Here is a 23,849-nt window from a genome sequence, read left to right as displayed (position 1 = left end):
TTGTTAGCCTCTCACTACACGCGAGACGACTCAAGGCTCACCGAGCTCTGTGAATCGGCCTGAACATTAGCAGTTAGTCACCGATGTCCGAACCACGCCTTCAGGCCTCGAACAGCCCTCCTACTGATTAGAAGTAGGTCCCACGGCTCGCTACCTTCTTCAAATGTTGCGTGCCACCTATATTTGAGTCTTCTACTTTACTCTTTCAAACTCACTCGCAGCTCCACCTCCATGTCTTTGTCTACAACTCGCCCGAGAAGGGCGACTAGCTTGAAATTTCAAGATGTGTAGACTGTGACTGGTTTTCACTCAAGACTTCCTGCTTGTTTGAGTATCTGCTGAGGCCATATCGCTGCCACTATGTAAATACAAAATGATCGCAGTTGGGAAAGATTCAACAACTCAACGGTCGGTGGTACTTCCGGTTGTATCCACTTCCAATACATGAATGTCATCCCATACCGTGCGATGTACCCATCGGCACAAAGACCAATTTACAATCCGAGCCATTCCAGCAATCCCTGCAGAAAAAGGCACATGAGTGTCCGGCTGCAATGAGACATGACGTTCCAAGACCATTACATTTAGCAAAACATTTGAACGACGTGGAAGTAAGACTACAGGCAAGCGTAACCCTATTAGCGACCAATCAGAGCCAACTCATTTGGAATCCGACTTCAGATGGCTTGAACTCTAAAACTCTAATTGTACTCCAAAAGAAGAGTCAGCTCGAGACCTGAGTCTGCGATGCACAATCATCTATAATGAAGATGATTGAAGCAAACGATATCAACAATGGGCTCCTTATGCTACTCGCAGTCGCGTGCCTCCTACTTGCGAGCCGATATGCATCCTGGCTGAGAAGGGATTGGTCGAGCCAAGGTTTCGGGCCGCGAGACGGGCTAGTCCCCGAAATCGATGGAACCCAGCTATACTACGGAAGGAAGAAATGGCCGCAGTATGAGGCCAGGTTCAACCTTAGGCTGTCCTACGTGTACGGACCCGTCGTCCTTATCAGACACCATTCCACCACACTACTGGCCAAGCTCGGGCGGTGTATGGACAGCTGGTTCTATCGGACCAGGGACTCTACAGACACCACTATTCTCGTCAATTCGTTATCCAAGAATGAACGTGTGCTGAAAGGTCTTCTCGGAGCATGTGCCTCTCGCAGGCCTTCGATTGCAGCCGGGAAGTATCTCAGTCGTGGGCGGAGGATTGTCCTACAGCCATACGGCCCAGATTGGCTACGACATCGCCGAGCTTTTACCTCGCTCTTAACGAAAGAGAAGATCAGCAATAGGTGGGCCAAGGCATTGCGCCATGAAGCCATGATCATGGTACTGCGGATCCGCGAGCTGGGAAAGCCGCATAACCCGTCCGAACCTACCCTATTAGACGAAATCTCGCGGTTTACGGCTTCAAGTGTGATGCAGATCACTTATTCCCGAAGAGTGGAGACACCGGGTGATCCCATCTTGAAAGACTTGCAGACATGTTTCCAAAATATTGCGAGCGCTTTCACCCCCGGGAAATACTGGGTTGAGGACTTGCCTCTGCTGGACAAGTTTCCTGTCTTTACTTCACCGTGGAAGAGGAAGCTGACCTCAGATCATCTCTTCGAGATGACATTATTTGAAGGTTTACTTCGTGGTGTGGAGACCAGACTAGATGGAAATGAAAGCAACAAGAGATCAAATCGCAAGAGGTTTCCGCAGCAGGCCGGAGATGTCGTGATAACGCCCGGAGAATCCGCTGCTGCCGAGCTCCTCCGAAATGCAGAGCAGTTCCAGCTGGATCGAGGGGACATCGCGTATCTTGCGGCTGGAATATTCGAGGCCGGCACGGAAACCACGGCCATGACCCTGAACACCTTCCTGCTTGCCGCAGCATGCTACCCGGAAGCAATAAGACGAGCACAGGCAGAGATCGAAGAGTATATGAACAGTAAGAAATGCAAAGAGGACTCAGTTCCAACCTTTTTGGATTTGCAACACCTGCCGTACCTCAGCGCCGTGGTGAAGGAGGCCTTGAGATTGACTCCAACTGGCAGCTCTGGAGTAGGACACACGCCCACGAAACCAGTGCCACAGACTCTGAGCCTCGAGTGCGATGGCGTTGGTGATACAATCCAGCTGACCGTACCACCTGGAACTACCGTGCTGGCCAATACTTACGGCTTACATCACGATCAAGACCGTTACCCAGACCCGTGGCGTTTCAACCCAGACCGATGGATGACTCCTGACACTGATCAGAAATCTCCTTCGGGAGTCCATAAGTCTTTGCCTTCTGGACTTTCTCTCGACCACACACACGCAAACTTTGCCTTCGGCTTCGGCAGGCGAATCTGCCCCGGCTCATCACTAGCATCGCACTCACTGTCGATGTCCATTGCTCTCTTACTGCTGTGCTTCGACTTCAGGTTGACAGATCGAGCAGAAGTTCATCGTCAAACCGTGGAGAAACAAGATCGGGAAGAGTATAGAAGGTGGACTGAGCTCTTCCCCGATGAGGACCGGGCCACAATGGATCGGGAGCGATCATCCAAAGAGGGCTGTGAGGACGAAGGTGATGGGATTGGCAGGGTCCTCATTGATGCGTACATCACGTTCAAATTGTCCAAGGCACAATTGGCGGAGTGCGTCTATCTCCAGCCTCGGAAAGACAAGCCCTGGTTGAGGGTTGTGGGTGATACCCTGGCTTCGATGCGATGCCAGTAAATTTCCGAGTCTTGAAAAAGCAACTTCATTCCGAAGTGACAGAGCTCGCTGTGCTCTGGAAAGATTCAATGAGATAGTGGTGTGCTGAGTTGGACAGACTCATCGCATCTCGGAAGGCCACTCGAGGCAGGCCGAGTCACGAACAAGAACCATATATGACAAAGTGAGGTTATAGTCGACTGGTGAGACGCTTGTCTCTTTCTGGCTTGATCTCGTTTGACCTTTTCGTTAGTCCCATCTTGTCACTTGACTCTAGGGGATGAGGATTGAATCCCTTGGATCTGGATGTCGACAACACCACTACTATGGACCGGTAGTTGGTAACACTGTACTAAAGACCCATACGTAATGCAAAGCTGTCTGGGAAAACAAAGGTAGAACCGGCGAAGTCATTGACAAGCACATTCAACAATGCAGGCTGAATATCAAGGGATTTTGATCTGGCCGGGGTCGGTGTCACAAATGCTTGGGAACAACTGTGAACAATGTCGTCGACGATTCTCCCCAAATGCAACTCTCCACTGTGAGATTTCTCAGCAGAGATAGACTACTGTTCACTGGGAAATGGTTTCCCCGCAAGGGTTGCGACAAATCTGGGGCGTGGCAGGCTGGAGGAGCCAGCCAAAAATTGCTGTAGGTCCGCTGTAGCCGGACCAAGTGATCCGGGAAGGGCCTAGATTCCAACTGGCAAGTGTCTGTCAAGCTTAAAATTAAGGTAGACTAGGTCAACCGTTACATCCTGCAACATGTACTTTTTTTTTTTTTGCAGCGGCTGTTTTGGGATCCTGATGTGGTGAGGCTCTTTGTGTCTGCGGGCGGTACGCGTAAAGTCTATGACGTTGAATGTGCCTATTGGAGGTAGATCCGACCTAGTCTAACCGCCCCTTGGCTCTGTCAACACAATGACGCTCCATGTCCGTCATACGCCACACAGTCTGCCACCACAATGCAAGTCTCAAAACCCATCAAACATTTCGACTTTTGACACCGAAAATCGAATTGCCGAGCCTCCGTTCAGCCCAGGATGAGATGACACATGGCTTGGTAAAAGCGGAAACGGCAGCTTGCAGCTGCCAAACTGGTTGTCCTGTTGCCACTACTGGGTGACATGCGTCCCGCTGAAGGGAGCCAAGGTGAGATTTGTGGTTGTGTTGCAGGATGTATTCTCGGATCTACATGCGCGTAGCTCATATCTGCCTCGTGGTCCACACAAACTAGATCAGTGCTCCTGCTTATAAGTACGGGACTCGGCCCCTAAATCCATGCTGCATTTCTGTGGAATAAAATACCATCCACCTTGTGATACTCCAAGCTGCTCACTTCCACATCCAAGAACATCAAAACCGAAATTTTCTTTATTGATACCCATTTTCGCAAATCATCATGTCAGTGTCACAGGCAGCTTTCAAGGCCGAGAAGGCTGTTGGCCACGATGGTAGCACCATCACACAACAAGATGTCACCAACTATTCACAAAGCGGCAAGAGTGAGAACATGAAAGCTCTCGTATGGCAAGCAAAAAACAAGGTTGAGATTATCGATACCCCTCGTCCCAAGATTATTGAGCCCCGAGATGTCATTCTGAAAGTCACCGGAAGCACACTCTGCGGAAGTGACCTGCACTTACTTCACGGTAAGTCTTGCCATATGGTTGTACCATTTTCAGGAATCACCTGTGCTCATGCTTTGACTAGGATCGGTCATCCAAATGCAAAAGGGCGACATTCTCGGCCATGAGTTCTGTGGCGTTGTCGATGAGGTCGGATCCGAAATCACCGGCATCAAGAAGGGCGGCCGTTACGTTGCATCATTCCAAATCGCCTGTGGAGACTGCTTCTTCTGCAAACAGAAACTGTCATCCCAGTGCGAGCGCACAAACTCCAACAGCACTGAGCACGCCATGTACGGTGGCCAGACCGCGGGTATGTTCGGCTACTCGCACTTCACCGGCGGATTCGCTGGTGGCCAGGCAGAGTATGTACGCGTGCCTCTAGGCGACGTGAATCTCCTGCCCATCCCGGACGACGTCCCCGATGAGAAGGCTTTGTATCTTTCCGACGTGCTCGCCACGTCGTACAACTGCGTCAAGGATACCGCTGTGTACAAGGGCGATGAGGTCGCCATTTGGGGCGCTGGCCCCATCGGCCAGATGTGTGGCATTTTTGCGATCAACGAGGGCGCATCCAAGATCATTTTTGTGGACGAGGGGACAAGACTGGATTTGGTCAAGAGCAAGTGGCCGGCAGAGCACCAAGACAAGCTGGAGCTCGTTGACTATAAGAAGCTGAGTTTTGGCGTCACAAACAAGCCTACCGTTGTTAGCAAGCTTAAGGAGTTGTGCGGCGGCCGTGGCCCCGATGTCGCCTTGGAGTGCGCCGCTGGCGAGTATCCCAAGGGTTGGATGCATACGGTGGAGATGGCTGTTGGTGCCGAAACAGACACCAGCGAGCTGGTCAACGAGATGATTGAGAGCGTGAGGAATTTTGGCCGATGTGGCATTACCGGTGTCTATGTTGGATACGTAAGTTTGTCACTTATCTCCTTGGACTATGCAAGATTACTAATTGTTTTAGACCAACCACTTCAACATCGGGTCTCTGATGGAGAGAGGTATTCGTCTGATTGGCAACGGACAAGCACCAGTCCACCTGTACTGGGAAAACTTGATGAAGGAAATCCAGTCAGGCAAGCTGGATCCCCTGCAAATGGTGTCCCACCGAATCACTCTTGAGGATTTGGATAAGGTTTATTACAAATTTGACAAGCACGAGGATGGCCTTCAGAAGATCTTTGTTGAGACAAAGCACTCTTTCCCGAAGGCTGCTGGGTCTCCTGAGTTGACACGGTTCTGAGGGTTTGAAGCGGAAATTTATTAGCGATTGTCTATAATAATAGTGTGACTTTGACTGTCAACAGTTCCACTTGTAACGAGTTGCGAAGTGAAGGCGCTATTGCTGAGGATCATCAGTGTGAAGATAAAACATCATGCTCGAGCTACCCTTCCAACTCATTTATAATGCGACCAGAGTTACAGAAACTTGATCAGCAAGACTCAGACCTTGTTCGGAGAAATAGGTCTGGATTGTATTGCTTCGGAACGCCACCAATTTTCACATATTCGTCTTGCAAGGCGCATCTTCCGATCTGACGTGTGATAAGGGTGACGTATTCCGTACTCTCTTCGCTATTCGTGGACAATTTACTGCTCATAATCGTGTCCAGGAGCAAGTATGGCTACACCCTTAGCTACTGGCAGAGCTGCTCTTGTTAAGGAGACTCACCAGGATTATACAACTTTTGAGATCCCAGCCGTGATGGCAACTACCGCGAAGCCTGTCAATGAAAGAATGGAAAAGGCTTCACAGGCGACTATCTAACGCCGGTATTCCAACATGGAAGCGGCATCTTGGACGCCTGGAAAGCTGCTCACTCGACCACATTGTCCAATGTCACTCCTATGAGTTTCAATGACAATGCCAACAGACCACAGAAGCTCACTTTCATTATCAAATATACGGAAAGCCAGCCTACCACGTATCAATTCAGTCACCTCGGTGCTGGCTCTGGACATGTCTTCAGCGCCGATGAGCCTGATAACCATTTTACAGAAGCTGAAGCCTTGACAGTCTTCGCCAATATAAGCATCTCACCACAATTAGTCGCGGTTGGGCCCGGCGAATCTGCTACAGTCTCCGTGTCAGTAACCAAAGAGCCCGACCTGCCAGAAGCGGTACTTCGTGGCTCGTATTTTGGGGGCTATATCGTGGTCGATGCTGTTGAGGGCTCGGCCGAGGTCAGCAAGCTGCAACTGCCCTACATCGGATGCGGCGCACCACTCGCTGTCATGCCAATCATGAATACCACGGCCTCATACTCGGCGGTCTTGAACTTCCCAACCTCTACGATCACGCCCGCCAATGACTGTCTTTCCCACTCTTGCTCCTTGGGACGCCAACGACCTCGACAACCCTGCTCACTGCGAGGTAGACAAGGGCACGCTACACCCAGCAGTAGTGCTAGCACTCAACGTGCCTACACGGGACATGACACTCAGCGTCGCAAATGCAGTGAATGGCGAGAATATGCTTGTCTCGTCGCGTATTGTATCGCCGGATCTCTATAATTGGGGTTCCACATACGGCAATGGTGTAGATGGCAATTACACTCGCCTTTCCGAGGGAGACCATACTGGGCGAACCACGTCTTTGAAACTCAATGCAAGCCCGGACGATGAAGACATCTGGGAGATGTGGGAGTCATTTAAACGGAACATAAGGTGGACGACAAATCCCACAGCCAAGCGATGAAAGCGGCAAATATTAGCCCTCCTAACTTTCATATCTTTTATTATTTCAAGCTGATACACATGCATCAGCCTTCGGGAACGATGCAAGTCCTTCACCTTGGCGAATGGCTTCCATGTTAGCTTTTGAGTTTAGCTCTACAGTTGCTTCCTACTGGAACGTTAAAGCCCAAAGAATCACGCCCGAAGCATTGTACGCAGGACGAGGGCAAACCTAAATCTGTATTGTTTTGACTAGGACGATTTTTTAAACTTCGTCTGCAGGTAGCTGTTCGTGGGAGGCTTATGCTGGCTGACGTGACATGTGATGCGATATGAGAAGCATGGAAGTCGGAGGGAAAGAAGTAGAAACGAATTGGTGACCAAATTCTACGTGTACTCCTCGGGCAGCCACGTGTTCAAGACACACCTCACCGTCAGCCGCGTCGTTGATCGCGTCTCGTCATTTGCATCAGCAAGCTGCTCTGCTATTGCATGTACTAACCGGAAGAGAGTCTCCGGCCTGCTCTAGCGGCGGTTGACATCTCACCAGCCACGAACTGCCCTTTTGGGCAGCTTCTATGGTGACCAGTGCATGTCATTGGCCGCCACTGCTGATCTAACCTCTCTGCAAACAGGTTTGGGGCCGCCTTGAATGAAGAATGGCTCAGGTACCCCAGTACTCTCACAATGACGACTTCCCCCCAAACCGATCTTCTTTTGTGTGGCGCGTGTCCCCGTCTCACAACTGACGTCACCCTTACCGTGGCTTGACGGGCCATTTGTTGGGACTCTCAGAATGAGGATATAACATACCCGGGTACGGCTTCAGCTACAAAGTTGCCCTCCGCATCACAATACGTCGAGATTCAAACACACGACTTGTTTACACTCAACAGACATCATCCTTAGCCCCAGACAACTCACACCACACACAACACCACAGTCAAGATGACCAAATTCATTTCCGCCTTCGAGGACTTCTTCAAGTCCATCTACGAGCTCTTTGCCAGCATTATCGGCACCTTTGCCTCGCTCGTCAACACTATAATTACAACTATCCTCAACTTCTTCAGCGGCATCATCAACCTCTTCCTCGATGTTGGCAAGGGAGCTGTCGATCTGGTCGGCGGCATCGGGAAATTCATCGCCGGTTAGTTGAGCAAACCTTCTGCACGAAAACCCCCTGGAGAGACTAATGGACACTAACTGAGTGCAACAGGAAATATCGTGGTCCTAGGAGTGATCGCTGCGGGTGTCTACGTCTACACTCGCCAACAGCAGGGACGGCCAGTGGTGCCTGCGAAAAAGACCAATTAAAGTTGTTCTATGCAGGAAACTCGAACTGGATTGCGAAGTGAATTTCGGATTGCCATAATGATCGACGACGTCTAAGATAACTGCATCCAGAAAAGATGCTGGTCCCATTGCGCACAGTTTGCTTGGAAACACGATACCCCCTCTAGTTTCGGCCTCGACAAGGTGCAGGCTTAGGTACATAGCAATACAATTAACATTAGCTCAAATGTCACAGATGCGATTGTCATAAATATTTACGAAAGTCTAGATTGTAGATTGATCCATATAATCATTGGGTATTTCAAAGGTGTCCTATATTTCAATGGGAGAGCGCATTCGAATTCTCTACATGCGTAGACTGACCGATCAAAATGGACGTTGTTAACAATACTCGCATGAACCCCACGAATTCTTTAACGTCTGGTATTCCCGAGAATGCTACATCTTTCGATGACTGATGCACCCACTTGTCTGTGGCATATGCTGTTGCCGGCTGTTGTAGGTGTGTACTCTGCACAAACAAACGAAGCCGCAAGTAAATACTCACTGAGCCTAACACGTGTTTGAAAATCAATGATAATTAAATGACTCCTCATATATTAGTTGAACTGGTCAGAACATGGGACACACGGAAATGTGCCACCGTTCCACAATTAGGCGCCGTTTAATCTATCACATGTGACGATCCAGCTTTGAAGCCTTGCTGCCTGCGCGCCGCAAATCATGATGAATTTTGCATAGCTCCAAGTCAGAACACGATGGATAATCCCGCATGTATGTTTAAGGAGAATGTGGGAAAATACTATTGCCGATTGTCTAGCCCATCTCACCCGGTGCCTTGCCGTGCTGGGACAGATCGAGATCATGAAACTGGCGACTCAGCAATAACCCCCCGTCTATAAATTTGTCCAGCAGGGCTACATTACTTTTCATGTTGTGAGGTTTCATTCCTGCCCGGGATAATGGCTTTTTACAAATTCTCATTTGCGGCAAATATTCTTTCTGCCTCGTTTCCGACAGTGCCACAGATGCTGACCTCAGAATGACTGCGTCCTATGTTCTCAAGAAGCGATTATCCTCGAAGATACTGTAATCGAACTGCATCCGAGGCCACGCGGTCAATTCCAATAGACCCGAGATTTCGCGACTCTGCCGCAAAAGCCCGATCAATGTGTGACAAGACATGGTTCAACTGTCTCGAACCAGTGCCAATATCCGAGCTCTATACAGCTGGATGGTTGCGTGGGATGCCACACGATTGGCCCTAGCTTGTGGAAGCGATACTCGTACCACTGTGGCATCCCACCAACGCTCCAGGCATCACATCCTTCCTGCTTGGCTTTACGTTTTGATCCTGTTGTAATCTTATCAGATCATCTGGAATCTCTGGGCACCCGAGGCTCATTGGTGAGAATCCTGCAGCCAAGATACCAAGAACTAGAAGCGGCCCCGTCTGAACCTAACAGCGCCGGCGCTGTCCGCTCGTATGAGGAGCACAGCTGTTGTCACCTGCCAGTCTGCTGCAGGCTGGGGGAAAAAAAACTCTGATAGCCTTCGGTCTGCATTCTTCACCAAGTCATCGTGTGGGAGTCTCATGTTTGCCACGCCCACAGTCTGGCTGAACGATAAAGTGGATTATTCGCGCGTGGGAGCAGCGACCCAGAACCTCGGGAATCGTAGCGACGACCACTCAGCTGGCAGAACAAAGGTTGCAGGAACCTGTTAAAAGACCCTCCTCACTTACCCCTCTCAGTGGCCGTGGCTGGGTAAATGCAGCGTGGCCCACTCTGAATTATGGCAGCCGAAAAAACAAACGAGAGCGGCCCAACGACCGGACTGGCTGATCAGCATGTCAACCAAGGGGCCGAGAAGGGCCAGATTGCCATCGACAACACCTCAGACTCGGGATCGGCTTCCGATAATGAGCACAATACTGGGGGTCTCGCTGGTGTTGAGAGGATCGAGGCCACGACGAGAGCTTGGACGAAGCCATGGCTCATCTTGACCTACATCTTGTAAGCACAATCTGGCGGCACCAGCTGTCCTGACACTAATAGATTCCATCGCACAGTATCTGGATCATATTCTTCACCGACTCGCTGCAGCAGCAGATATCGGCATCACTGCTGCCCTTTGTAACCAGTGATTTCGGCCTCCATGGCCTGATAGCAACCACGAGCATCATTTCTGTCATCGTGTCTGGAGTCGTCAAGCTGCCTCTAGCTCGTGTATTGGATGTGATCGGCAGAAATGAAGGTTTCATCATTATGCTGTTGGTCACTGTCATCTGTCGGTGTCCCTGCCTATGCATCAATTAAAGATCGAGAAAGCTGACAAGACATATTTCCCTCACCTTAGCGCTGATCCTGATGACCGCTTGCAGAAACATACAGACCTATGCTGCCGGACAAGTCTTTTTCTGGACCGGTATGAACGGGATCGGCTATGTTCTGCAGATCTTCATTGCCGATACCACGAAACTCAAGAATCGTATGATTATGTTTGGCTTCACAACCACCCCTTACATATCCAACACCTTCGCTGGTCCTGCTGCGGCTCAAGAGATCCTGAGGGGAACCACTTGGAGATGGGGCTTCGGCGCGTTTTGCATCATTATCCCTGCCGTCTGCGCGCCCGTAATAACCATCTTTGCGTTCAACCTGAGGAAAGCGAAGAAACTAGGCTTGGTCAAGGAGAAAAGCCACTCAGAGAGAACCAGGACACGATGGCAATCGGCCAAGCACTGGTTCATCGAACTTGATGTATTTGGCGTGCTTCTTTGCGTGGCAGGATTTTCTCTGTTACTACTGCCTTTCAGCTTGGCCACCTACCAAGCAGAGAAGTGGAGATCGGGGACGGTCATCTCCATGCTCATCATTGGCGTGCTCTGCCTGATCGCATTCCCCCTATACGAGAAGTACATCGCTCCTAAGACATTCATCCCATTCGCATTATTCAAGAACAGGAATGTCCTAGCAGCGGCCCTCCTAGGCGGAAATACATGGATTTCGTTCTAGTAAGTGACCATCCTCTTTGGGCACCATGGACAAATACTGACCTTGACTCCTCATGTAGCTGCTACAAGCTTTACTTCTCCTCTTACTTGCAGGTCGTCTACAACCTCAGCGTCTCGAAAGCCGGTTACATCGTCAACATCTTCAATATTGTCTCCTGCGCTTGGGCTATACCTGTCGGACTTCTTATCCGGTACACAGACCGTTTCAAGTGGCTAGCTCTTATATCCGTCCCCCTCTGGATCCTCTTCACTGGCCTCATGGTCAAGTTTCGTATGCCAGGCACGAACATCGCTTATGTCGTCATGTGCGAAGTCTTCACATCCCTTGCAGGTGGCACACTTGCACAAGTGGAACAGATCGCAGCCATGTCGGCCGTTCCTCATCGCGATGTCGCCGTCTCGCTGGCAATAGTGGGGCTCGTCACCTCGGTCGGCGGCGCCATCGGTCAGAGCATCAGCGGGGCCATCTGGACGAATACATTGCCTGGATTGCTGAGAGCTTACTTGCCCGAGGAGCTGAAAGAGGACTGGGCTACGATCTACGGAGATGTCACTGTACAGCTCGGCTATGAGTGGGGAAGCCCAGCCAGAGAAGCAATTGTGAGGGCTTATGGCGAGACGCAGAAGTACATGCTTATCGCCTCGCTTGTTTCGGCTGCAGGTTCTGTTGTTTGGGTGACCATTCTGAAGAATGAGCGTCTGAGCGATAAGCAGCAAACCAAGGGCGTGTTGTTCTAAGTAATAGACGGAAGGGTAATGTCTCAGATCTTGCAATCCTGAAACAATGTGGACTGGGTTGCACAGTAGTTGTAATGCGTTCGCGACATGTGATGAGGCTTCTACATAACCCAAATCATATTGAGGAGACTGTGAGCCTTGGGAAAGCACAAGAAATTGGGGACATATCACAATTGGTCTCAGTCAAGAATGCTGATTTCAGTACTTCATATCCATTTCTTCTTCACTCTCGCCGTACTATACAACGTCGTGAATGGCACAGCTCTGCCTTTAGATGTCGAGGTAAACTCTCACTGGACATTCTGGTTAGCCATCAAATCCACACGCTACAGCACCTTGGCTGAAAATCCAGCAATGCCAAATCGACACATGTTTTGCTTCCTTGAATTCAACTACATTCTTGACCAAATCCGCAGAGTCATCACATTCATGAGCCGAGAGCTATTAATCCTGAGTCGATGACTTACAATGCAAGGCCGAGTGATGACAACCATAAATTTGGGGTTGCAACGTTGTGTGCTAATTTTCCTGCTACATGCATTCGTATGCCAGGACATTTACACTTAATCACACATTCTGCGTAATCAACTTTGACTTTCGACAGAAATGAAAAGGACGTAGCCACAATGGACTTGCGAATGTCCCTGCAATCTACAGTGTTGTACACAAGATTATGATGTCAGCCTCGGGCGATGAGTCGAGTCTGATCGTGACATACAAAGTGTGGGGTATTCTTTTGTTTTTTTGTAAGCGTTTTGAGAGCCGTCTTCATAGTCAAGACCCCAAGGTCTGACAGGGCCTCGGGTGGAAGTAGGTTTAAACATTGCGCATGATGGGATGAACTGGCCAAGATCAGGTACCATGATCGCCTGCCGCCAGGTGTACCTGGCCAGGTCTGAGGCATGATTAAATCGAAACTGTGCGCATAGTAGTTTGGTAGTCGTGGGAGGGTGGGCCTGAGTTGTGGAGCAGATCATGAGTAAACTTTAACAAGATTGATTTGGTGGGACTGTCGGCACAACGTCGCCGGCGGCGCTTTTCTTTGACAGTCGAGACTATCAAGGTCTGATTTCTATGAAGGTAGCTGGATGCTGGTGTACAATCTTGTGTTTCTTTCTTCTTTGCATCCATTTAAGCTAGATGGTTCACGGAAGAGAGTTCATAGCCAAGTGTACGTGCCAAGATTGTTGGGAAAGACCAGTTGACCGACCGGCCCGGCGTGCTGTGACGTTCTCCCAAGGCGCGACTGATCGCAGCTACCTCACTAGGTAGTTACGGATGTGTTAAAGTGGTCTCGAGACCTAAATAGAGAACGCATGCATGATGTTTAAATTGGATCCTCCCGTATGATGCGGCCACGCTTATGGTAAGTGTACACACTCCTGAAATCACACTTCAACTGTAACATTGTAGCAAAAAGCCAAGATCCCGTGTGAACTAATTACGAAGAACGAGAATGTGCCGAACCCCTCTTGTTTATACTGCCAATGTTGTTCCATGTGAGGCACTATACACATTGGCTTTTCTGACACGGATCAATTGTCAGGGGTAAAGAGAGCCTCCAATCAAATCGCAATGTTCAACGACACTGCGAATCATGCATTTAATGAATAGCTCGACGCTGTGGATAGAGCGGGCTCCGGCAAGGTCGATTCATGCCGAAGCATTTCAATTAAACTTTTAGAACTGCCTTTTCGGATGAATGTGGGAAGATCTCATGGAACAAGCCTTCGGAGTCAGGGGCTTTTGCGTTTGTTCAATTTTTGATCCCCAGCAAGTCTCGGTGCACTGAATCAGTTCGGATGAACTCTCACTGAAATAGACCGCCGTATTATGATCGAGCCCGATGCCAAGTTGCATCGTGATTATCTTCTATCCGGGGTATCCGATCCGTTGGCTGCGGTGCCATAGTATAAAAGAAGGGCAAGCCACGCAACGGAGATGCTGTCCTCAGACGACTTGTAGAGCAGAAAGTCACTCACTTCACAGCAGCCGAAAACATCGAGCTTACACTCTTTTATCAGTCACTCATTCTTCAAAAGAAAAATCAAGATGCAAAGCCTCACCAACCTCATTCTCCTCGCAAGCGCGGTGACTCCAGTCTTCTCCGCCGCCATCGCACCTCTCGAGAAGAAGAGCGTCCTGCACATCGCGGCCGAAGTGGATGCTGGGATTCCCTTCGACTCCAAGGTGGTGGACTCGGATGCTTACAACACATTCATCAGCACCGAGGTCGTCTTGCTGGAGGGAACGGACAAGCGCCAGGACGCTGACCCGGATCGCAACTCCACGATCCCCGATGTTATCTTTACGCTGCAATGCACCGATGATGTAAGTTCGCTGCTGATCCGGTCATGAGAAACCGTTGAACTAACCCCGTCAAATCAGGGTTTTCGCGGAGACTGCCTTGTATTCGGAGCCAAGCCTGGATCTTGTGTGTCTTACTTCGACTTCCAAGCGGCCAACTCCACCGAAATCAGCGATCGTTTCAACAACAAAGTCACGTCTTTGTCCGTTAACACCGGCGGCAACTGCCAGTGGTATCTGTATGTCCAGAATCTTCCCAAGAATTAATCTGCTACAATCGTCCTCGCAAATACTAATGAGTAACCTGTCAGGTACGAGGGCTGTGACAACAAGGGTGACGACCGTGGGCTCACTAGCTCCTACAACGTAAGTCACAAAGCGATTTCGAGATCACGTTACTGCATACGCTCGCTATGGTCAACGACTTCAGGGTACCTTTGCTAACATTGTTTGTAAAATGCAGTACAACCTTGCTGTCCCGGCCGAGGACGACCCCCGTACTGTCGAATACGAAAACCAGATCACATCTTGGAGGTGTTAGGATTTTGATTCCTACGTGTCTGTATCTTTTACTGGCCATCCACAGCGGACGCTGAGTTTGGTACCATAAAATGGATCGGACACTGGTCGCTTGGAATAGCTAGCTAGAAATAGCCTTGTTACCGGCACGCCAGCTCAATCGAACCAAATGCACCAAACCATATACTATGCTAGCTTTACGAGTGCCGTGACCATGCATCATGCCTTCTCACGTCTCAGGGTTGAGATTCACAGCTTTGACGCAGAGAAAGAGAATCACTCGCTTTCAAGTGCTAGGCGGTTACAACCCCAGACCCCGAAACAGCAAACGGGACTCAGAGTTTGAATGTTCTATTTTCGTTGTGGTAGAACTCTAAGGGGTGACATTCCATTCAGTGAAAAACTATGCATAAACTCTCTTTACCTGGTTTCCTGGCTTCAGTCCAGAGCCCTCGTAAGACCTGTTGTCCCAGATCAATTACTGCACGCAGCTCTGATTTGTATTTTCTGATTGTGTAAAGCCACGGTACAAAGCTAGACCAGTAAGGCCAATCGATGTTGGTGCACTACCCTTTTCTCCTCATCTTGGTTCATGTACTTGCGTTTGGGCCGCGGGGGGAGCTAAGGCTAGGGCCGGTTCGGCTTGCACTGACTGCTCGGCTGACAGGCACACGATGGCACATTGTGCAGGTAGAGTTCAGATGATCTCCGAGCACGCGCAGTGGAACGTAGCATCCCCCGCAATTACAATATACGAATTAAAAACAACATTTCAGAGTCGACCTGCCTGTTGTAGCACTCAAATTGGTTAACCTACATAGAAAAATGGTGCTATAATCCCGTGAACGTCCCATTACAGCGCCCCTAGCCTTGGACTGCACCCGCCGACCTTCTTTGCTAGCCACTTGCTCCCCATCGCAGAATTTATGTTTAGCGGCGTGCGAAACCTCCTTGGACTACCAAAATGATCGCCTCGACGTTCTTGCTGCGGGTGGCTCTGCTTATCGGTGTTGTATCTGCTCAGTGTCCTGATTATTCGTCATATTCTACCGAGCGTCATCTTCCGTACTCCAACGGCACATACCAGTTGTCCTACATGCGGCCCGACCCTGCTTGCCGAACTTTCAACTCATCCGATGTCGAGGATGTGCTCATTCAGATGGAAAGTGTAATAAGGGATCCGGATTTGTACCGTCTCTTTCAGAACACGTACCCCAATACTCTCGATACGGCAATCAAATGGAAGGTATTTGCTGCCAATGACTCGGAGGAAGAACTCACATTTGTGATCACGGGTGATATAGATGCTATGTGGCTCCGAGACTCGGCCAACCAGGTGCAACCTTACCGATCTTTGATCAAGGCGAACGATTCTTCGGCAGACGGCATTGCCTCGTTGTTCCGTGGTGTTATTAATATCCAAGCACGATACTTGTTGTTCGGGCCTTTCTGCAACGCATTTCAAGCTCCTGTCGAGTCGGGCATCCCTCCTGCAGAGAATGGGGCCGCAGTTGGTGTCACCGTAAAGCCGGCGTACAACAACGCGACTGTCTTCGAGTGCAAGTACGAGCTTGATAGCTTGGCCGCATTCCTTCAGGTATCGACCGACTATTACAACGCGACAAAAGATGTGGAGTTCTTTGGAAAATTTCAATGGGTTTCCGCCGTCCAAGCCGTCCTGGAGACCGCCAAGGCCATGCAGACACCGAGCTACGCTGAAGATGGCCGAGTCCTCGAGAGTCCTTACACCTTCAGCCCCGGACTCAACGGTGGCCAAGGCAGCCCTGTGGCAAATGGCACGGGACTGATCCGCTCGGCCTTCCGGCCCAGTGACGACAACACGCTGTTCCAGCTTTTCGTCCCAGCCAATATGATGTTCTCGCGGAACCTCGCTAGTACAGCAGAGATTGTGGCGGCATTAGGCGATGCTGCTCCTGCTGGCTTAGCTACCCAGATGACTGACTTTTCAGACTCGCTCAGAGACGCGATTGAGAGTTCCGGCATTGTAACAGATGCTGATACCGGTACGAGGATCTTCGCGTACGAGGTGGACGGTTTCGGGAGCACAGCGATTATGGATGATGCCAACATACCTTCTCTGCTGTCGGCGCCAGTTCTGGGGTACTTGGATGTCAGCGACGAGGTCTACCAGAACACACGAGCGGTCATCCTAGACCAATCGGGCCCGACAGGCAATCCTTACTTCATGCGAGGCCCAGTGATCAACGCCGTCGGAGGCCCGCATGTAGGTTTAGGCCAGGCATGGCCGATGGCAAGCATTGTGAGGATCTTGACAAGCGCCGACGAGGCGGAAATAACAACTTCGTTGAAGGAGATTGTCAGTAGTACCGACGGTCTTGGGTTAATCCACGAAAGTGTCAACACCTTTAATCAGAGCGAATGGACAAGGCAGTGGTAAGTGGCTGAACGTGTTAACGATTTTGATCGAGCTGACCAAATCTTTTCCTTCAGGTTCACCTGGGCGAACGGGCTTTTTGGGCAGATGATTCTGGATCTCAATGAAAGAAAGCCGGAGATACTTCAGCTCAATTTTCAGTAGACAGTCAGCCATATTTCCCATGACTACAGACGGAATAATGATCCTGCTCACCTCTTTGCACACACTTCCTGACTGAAAGAGCAACATCAATTGTCTTATGTGAAGCATACCCCTGGCCTATGTTGCTCGCACCCGGCGGTCGGTGCTTTGGCCTCTGCCGACACCGTGAATATGTGATCGTCCAACAGCGTTTGGCTCAAAGCCCTTATTTTCTTTGTCACATTGCCGATGATGCTTCACCTCCGTTTGAAGCTGCTTTGACAATAACTATGCCCAACTGACATATGACAGAGAACGACGACTTTTTGATGGCAGAAAGCTAAGCATGGGCAGATACGGCTACTAAGTTGCAAGTGTGGCCCCGATTGTTTTCTGGTAATTTCGATTCGGGCCAATATTGGAGTATATTTCTGGAACTGCTCGGTCTTCTCCATTATCCAAGGCACTGGTGGCCATTCTCTTAGCGGACATAAAACTCGTCCACGTTATGTATCCGATAGAGTACACATCACAGTTTCGTTATTCTCATTGGACACATACTGTGAAGTTCTGAATGGTGCTCTCCTAGCTAAATTAGATAAAGGAAAAGCTTGTCTGAGGTTCACAATGCGTATTACTGTTTCTGCCGAGGCTGAACAGCACTCATGTGGAGAGAAGGTGATTATTCTCCCTTGAGTCACAAAGGGCACATAAAATGATGGTGTTACTGGCAGAGATTAGTGGTACTCGATTATCAACTAGAAGGCCACTCACTGGTCTCGAATCTTGCACAGGTCCACAAAGGAATTTCGTGGGCTACTCCCGGTGAGGTAGACATTTTCAAACGACTCAGCTCATTCTTTAGACACCTTCACTCAAATTTAGCGTCAGCATGCCCACCAGTCTTTGTCATTCAAAGCCCTCGTCATTTCAATAGAAAGCTAAGACCGCAGTATCAAGTTTTAGGCATTCACTAGGAATTGGGTTTTCACAATGGACTCGAAGACTGCATTGTTCTTCCAGAGACGAGGAATTGGGAGCAAAGAACTCCAAGCAGACAAAGACGCAAAGACCTTGCTGAGCTGAGAATAAGCTGTGATTTGTGAGCCACGTGATAAATCAGGATCGAGCCAGAGATATTTGTACTTGAAAGATTTCTCCACTTTATCAACTTTACCCAGATTTTGGGAACCGACAAGGTTGCGCCAAAATTTGAGAGAACACACAGGCTACCTCAAGCCTACCATAATATTCTTAGTCATGGACCAGGGCCATTTCATGCAAAAGTTCAGCAGGCCTGTCGCTGTGATCGGCGCAGGTGTCTCTGGACTTGTTACAGCTAGGTATGCTCAGCGGGAAAAGCTATGTTGCTGGAGGTAAACTGACCAGATGTAGACGTCTGGTTGCGGAGGGCTTCGAGGTCGACGTTTTTGAGCGTCGAAGCCTAGCGGGTGGACTATGGAATTTCTCACCGGCCGCGAATGCGCCCTTCGCATCTGCAGTCTACGCGGATCTGCGAACCAATTTCCCACGTCAACTCATGGAACTACAGGATTATCCATGGACTACCCAGCCTCTCTTCATGCAGCACGATTTGGTACGGGAATACCTTGAAGGGTACGCCCAAGAGATACAACATGAGAGCTACGGTCTGTTGCGAATAAATTTCAACACTCAGGTCGTGCGCTTATTGTATGAACGTTGTGCTGGTGGTTACTGGGAGCTCACTTGCAAGTCAGTGATTACCGGACAGAGTGCTACTCGACGGTATCCGTACGTCGTGGTAGCGGTGGGTGTCTTCGATGAGCCCTTGATACCTTCCTACGAGGGACTATCAGAATGGAAGAAAATTCGGGAAAATTCGCTATCTCACGCCAAAGAGTACAGGGACCCAAAGACATTTAAGGGCAAGGTGAGGCCCACCCTTCTGTCATTTGGCAGCAAAAGAGTGATATTGGGGGAATCGACTGAAAAAGCATTTTTAGAATGTTCTGATCATAGGCTACCAAGCATCTGGCTTTGATATTACCAACAAAATTACGGCTTATGTCTCGAAGCTCTGGATTTCTTCGACACAAAAGATTAGACATTGGAAGGGAAAGCCATCCAACGTCACACTGATGACAGAGATATCCTGTTTCATTCCAGAAACTCGCACAGTGCACTTCACCAACGGCGAAAGTATCTCGGAGGTCGACCAAATAATCTTGTGTACCGGCTATCAATATCATCAGCCCTTCATCAAGGGGGACAACAACAGTGAAGCTCCCCTCTTCCCCACTGGCAACAGCATTTCGGGACTTCATGAGCATGTCATCTCTATCAAGCAACCAAGCCTAGCCTTTGTTGGCTTGTTGAGAGGAGCAGTTCCCACATTTCTCGTTGCGCAAGCACAGGCAGCCTTTATTTCACGCGTGTTTGCGGGCCGCATTCGTTTGTCAAGTCTAACAGAAGCCAGTCCCCAGCACAGGATGCCATATCCAAAGTTCATGGATTACCTTTTACGCTTGGAGAGGCTCTGCGAACAAGCTGACAAAGGCCGGACGTGGCAAGTAGGGAAGGCTAAAATTCCGGCTCCTCGATGGACGGCGGAGCTAGACTTGGTCATGACGAGGCGGAACGAGATTCGAGGTGCTTTCCTGAGTACTGGAGGCAGAGACGACCCAAGTCTCAAGCTTCCATGCCACAGACAATTCCTGTCTCTTTCCTGTCCCAATGTTGAAGCTCTCGTGCCCTTTCTGATTCTACATTACGGCTACAGAAGAGACCACGACACCATGCTAGACTTTCCTTTCCATTGTTGGCAAGTCGGCTCGGCCTACCGTTTGATCATGCGGATCAAGGAAATGCTTAAGACGATGATTCCTGAATTGGGGCAAGACAGCCAGGCCGTGTTCGTCCGCGGTGCTCGGACTCTGCTTCCAGCAATTTTGAACAAATGGCTAGTATTCTACAGGTCTCTGTCGGATGAGGTGGCTATAATGAAGGAGCATAAGGACATGGATAAGGCGAAGATAGCCTTGCAGGAAATTGAGTCGTACTTTAAGACCTTGGGCTTTGGGTCGTCTAATTGAGGCTTATTCTATCTGTGTATAAATCAGTACCCATTGACACTTTGTTGGGCTTGAGGTTGAATATTTGATCAAGCTACGAGGCGACGAATTCTCAACAACATAAAGCTAGTGGCGGTCGGGCAAGAAAATGAGACAAGAGACGCGATCAATGGTCATATTGTATTGCAGGCCGCCTCTACTTCCCTCAAAATCCAGGACACTAATGCATCAAATAACGTGTTTCCAGCTTTAATCAAAAGATCTTGAACATTAGGAATCCATTGGAAGAGACGTTGCTTTCCAACCACAGTCTTTACCGTACATAACCGATCAATCTACATTCTTTTATTTCTCGTACCTATTGCATGCAATCGTGATATTCGTGTTCTGATCAGAGTCTAGATATTTTTGTTTAACTCTATTCCCTTTGTTTTGTTGCTCTGTCGCCAGTGCTCCCCCTCACTCCTCGGAGGGCTAGCAGAGCGAGGCCTCCACATCATTTATCCTATTCCTGTAGGTGCCCATTTTAAAACATCACAATAAGCACCATCCAAGGCGGATTGCACATTCTAATTCAGATATCCGTTCTATTAAGAAAAATACAGTATACATTGAAAGGCTCAAACACAAATGGTTGGATACTTCCAGGAACATTGATGCAGGGTGCGAAGTCCAGACTCAAAAATTGATTGTGTATTCGATAGCTATGCAGTGATCATCATAAAAGCCTCGAAATCTCGCAGGTGACGCGCAAAAACTGCTGTCCGATACCTCCTCTATATGTAACTCCAAAAAAATGCCCAACCTAGACACCCAGCGCCTCATCGCCCATATGCACTCTCTACTCCGTGTAACCATCAGCTCGGTCAATGGCCGTGGCCTGGGCCGCCTTCTCAGGCGAGACGCTGACGGTGGGAACCCAACCCTGGGGGTTCACATCCTCCCCGACGCTGGCAATTGCTGCAGCAGATGAGTTGATGCCGACCGTGATATATCCGACAAGGCCATCCTCCAGGCTGTCGCCAAGCTGAGTAACATCAATAATGGCGCTGTATCCATCTCCATTGGCAGAGCTGTACAGCGAGTCCTCAGCATTGGTCGTGCGGTTCAGTGTCTCCTTGTGCGCAGCGTAGGGGCTAAGCTCGTAAACATCGTTCAGGAGGTCCTCATCGAAGAACAATTGGCCAATGTGCTGAATCGCCGACTGAGAGTAAAGTGTGCCATTCGTGACGTTGGCCTGAGCGGTGATGTGGATGTGCGTAGTTCTCGTCACATAGTAGCCAGGGAAAACAGTCAGGAACTCAGCCATGCCGTCGTCGTTCGTGACCTGAACACCGCGCAAGAAAGTCTCGTCATCGGTTGTACCGTCGTCGCGCTTGGTCCATCCGTCCAGGAGCTCTACGGTGTCCGGGTTGACTCCCGTGAAGGAGGAGTAGAAGCCAGTGGCGTTGCAATTCCAAATCGTCAGTGCGACGCCAGAGATCGGCTCGCAAGTCTCAGTATCAATGACGCCAATGTCAAAGTAGAAATCAATTCCTTCTTGGCTTTCCCGAAGGTCATGGCGGACCATCTCACCATCGACACTTGATCATCATTAGATACAGTACTTAACATTCCATTGAAGATATGACTTACCCGTAAGGACCCCAAATCGTGTCAGGTGCCAGAGCGCAGGTAGTGTTTTGGATTTCCTGGTACTGGAGCGTATTGCGCTTGGACATATCGTTAGGAGAAATGTTTCCGGACTCGACGCGGCGGCGATAGAGAGACTGCGCGCGTTTCTCCATGATGTCTGCCTTGCGCTTCGCGATAGCGGAGGCGCACTTGTCTGTGGAGCGGCCGATCATCTGAGCTTCATGCCTGCGAACCTCCTCAGTCATCCTTTCAGGGTGGGCAAACACTCCAGAAAGGGGGAGGATAGCAAGTGCTGCGGATCCGAACTTCATCTTGACTGTGGTTGAAAGTGGGGAATGAGTGAAAGTGATAGTTTTGCTGGTTTGAAATGTTTCTTGAAATGTTTCAATGGCTGAGAGAACGACTTCGATCTGCAATGGACGAGACTAGAGTGAATGGATGATGATGATGTTGTTGCTACTCAAGAGATTGCTTGATGTCGACGACTTGCCGATCGCTTTATAGTCATGGCTCGGTAGCTTTTGCGAAGACGATCTATAGCGTTAAGATTGTCCCGAGGTCATTGCTAGGAGGCTTGGTTCGCGTCCCCATATTTTCAACCCACTCCATGCTAGGAACATCCAGAAAAAGAAGAGATCTCAGCCTCATTGACAAGGCAGGGGTATCACTTGGCCTTCGTCCCTGCGTTCGTCCCATCTGGATTCCCCTATTTTGACTTTGTTTTTGGCCCCCAGCTAGCGGTATGTGACCAATCATATGGTATGGAATTCAAACGCGAAGCCATGATCAGTCCTGGTTCTGTCCAGTCGCTGAGGCAAGGTCCACTGCGAATTGCGGAACGCGGGTTCATTCCCGACGCGTCTTCGGGTTCCACACTCCTGGACACCTCGGTGAGTGCCTTGTCTTGAGTCGTCACTTTGGGTGAACCAGTACCGTCCTCAGTATAGCACGGGAGGCATCTACAGGTCAGAAACAATCTAGCGAGGCGATGGAGTGGAACTCCCCTTAACTGTGATTACGAACTGTGGCCTCGACACGTAAACATGAGCGCGGCGTCGCCGTTTTGCTGCGGGCAGCTTATGCGTACGTGAGCGCCGCCCCCGGATCCGTCTTCGTCGTACGTCTGACCGGAATTACTTGCCCAACACGACTCGGCACGGCTAAAAAACATACCCGTCCACCCGGGACTCCGGATCCCCCACCTGGAACTGCCCGCGAAGATCCACTTCGGCTGTCCCCTAGTGCTCTGTCATGTTGATGACAAAGACAACGTCTTAGACTGGTTGATTGCCCCCGTCTTGCGGTCCCACAATATCCACATTACCTGCCAGCCATGCTGGCTTGGACTGCTTAAGCAGACTCTCCCACTACCCGGATTATGGATCAGAGCATATCGTGGAGCCCTTAACCTCTGGTCCATAGATTCGGCCATTATTAGAGTATTCACCCCTAAGGCTCTAATTATAGCAATAGATTATCTGACCGTCACAGCTGGAATATCGAAACAAATTTCAGTGCATACATCGCCACCATAGGCTCCACACCCATCAACATCTTGAGTGCCTGGGAGGGGAGGGAAGAACAATTTGCAAGACAAATTTTTCGTGCACTCAATCTTCAGGGATACATGTGGCATGATCATTGCCAACGGCGGGAACGATACAACAGTACAATTGGCGCCGAACTTGACAGGTTCCCTGTTCTACAACTTATTTTGATTAAACAATGCTCATCTAAA

General features: G+C 49.7%; 8 protein-coding genes across 8 annotated transcripts; 7 read left to right on the top strand and 1 right to left on the bottom strand.

Annotated features, from left to right (window-relative positions):
- Window positions 1–770: 770 nt before the first annotated feature.
- On the top strand, window positions 771–2,723 carry J7T55_013238 (cytochrome P450; the record flags this gene model as incomplete). The annotated part of the gene is made up of 1 exon (XM_053141013.1): window positions 771–2,723. The coding sequence occupies one exon, from the start codon at window positions 771–773 to the stop codon at window positions 2,721–2,723; it is 1,953 nt and encodes a 650-aa protein (XP_052995581.1).
- Window positions 2,724–4,106: 1,383 nt separating this feature from the next.
- Window positions 4,107–7,030, top strand: J7T55_013237 (sglutathione dehydrogenase; the record flags this gene model as incomplete). Its single annotated transcript, XM_053141012.1, has 5 exons — window positions 4,107–4,356; window positions 4,418–5,244; window positions 5,297–5,568; window positions 6,123–6,646; window positions 6,711–7,030. 5 exons carry the CDS (start codon window positions 4,107–4,109, stop codon window positions 7,028–7,030), a joined length of 2,193 nt encoding a protein of 730 aa, XP_052995580.1.
- Window positions 7,031–7,956: 926 nt separating this feature from the next.
- Window positions 7,957–8,325, top strand: J7T55_013236 (uncharacterized protein; the record flags this gene model as incomplete). The annotated part of the gene is made up of 2 exons (XM_053141011.1): window positions 7,957–8,158; window positions 8,228–8,325. The coding sequence occupies 2 exons, from the start codon at window positions 7,957–7,959 to the stop codon at window positions 8,323–8,325; spliced, it is 300 nt and encodes a 99-aa protein (XP_052995579.1).
- A 1,773-nt stretch (window positions 8,326–10,098) lies between these two features.
- Window positions 10,099–12,058, top strand: J7T55_013235 (siderophore iron transporter mirb; the record flags this gene model as incomplete). The annotated part of the gene is made up of 4 exons (XM_053141010.1): window positions 10,099–10,319; window positions 10,376–10,576; window positions 10,688–11,320; window positions 11,380–12,058. 4 exons carry the CDS (start codon window positions 10,099–10,101, stop codon window positions 12,056–12,058), a joined length of 1,734 nt encoding a protein of 577 aa, XP_052995578.1.
- A 2,052-nt stretch (window positions 12,059–14,110) lies between these two features.
- On the top strand, window positions 14,111–14,906 carry J7T55_013234 (uncharacterized protein; the record flags this gene model as incomplete). Its single annotated transcript, XM_053141009.1, has 4 exons — window positions 14,111–14,389; window positions 14,447–14,604; window positions 14,677–14,731; window positions 14,829–14,906. The coding sequence occupies 4 exons, from the start codon at window positions 14,111–14,113 to the stop codon at window positions 14,904–14,906; spliced, it is 570 nt and encodes a 189-aa protein (XP_052995577.1).
- Window positions 14,907–15,848: 942 nt separating this feature from the next.
- Window positions 15,849–17,444, top strand: J7T55_013233 (uncharacterized protein; the record flags this gene model as incomplete). The annotated part of the gene is made up of 2 exons (XM_053141008.1): window positions 15,849–17,299; window positions 17,357–17,444. 2 exons carry the CDS (start codon window positions 15,849–15,851, stop codon window positions 17,442–17,444), a joined length of 1,539 nt encoding a protein of 512 aa, XP_052995576.1.
- A 1,239-nt stretch (window positions 17,445–18,683) lies between these two features.
- On the top strand, window positions 18,684–20,497 carry J7T55_013232 (uncharacterized protein; the record flags this gene model as incomplete). The annotated part of the gene is made up of 3 exons (XM_053141006.1): window positions 18,684–18,766; window positions 18,819–19,335; window positions 19,409–20,497. The coding sequence occupies 3 exons, from the start codon at window positions 18,684–18,686 to the stop codon at window positions 20,495–20,497; spliced, it is 1,689 nt and encodes a 562-aa protein (XP_052995575.1).
- Window positions 20,498–21,317: 820 nt separating this feature from the next.
- J7T55_013231 (extracellular dioxygenase) lies at window positions 21,318–22,422 on the bottom strand (the record flags this gene model as incomplete). Its single annotated transcript, XM_053141005.1, has 2 exons — window positions 21,318–22,059; window positions 22,112–22,422. The coding sequence occupies 2 exons, from the start codon at window positions 22,420–22,422 to the stop codon at window positions 21,318–21,320; spliced, it is 1,053 nt and encodes a 350-aa protein (XP_052995574.1).
- Between the last annotated feature and the right edge of the window lie 1,427 nt (window positions 22,423–23,849).

This window comes from Diaporthe amygdali, assembly GCF_026229845.1.
Source record: "Diaporthe amygdali strain CAA958 chromosome Unknown NODE_8_length_1307975_cov_65_857355, whole genome shotgun sequence".
Taxonomy (NCBI): Eukaryota; Fungi; Ascomycota; class Sordariomycetes; order Diaporthales; family Diaporthaceae; genus Diaporthe; species Diaporthe amygdali.
The sequence above is the reverse complement of the archived record's forward strand: the minus strand, read 5'-3'. Positions and strand labels throughout refer to the sequence as shown.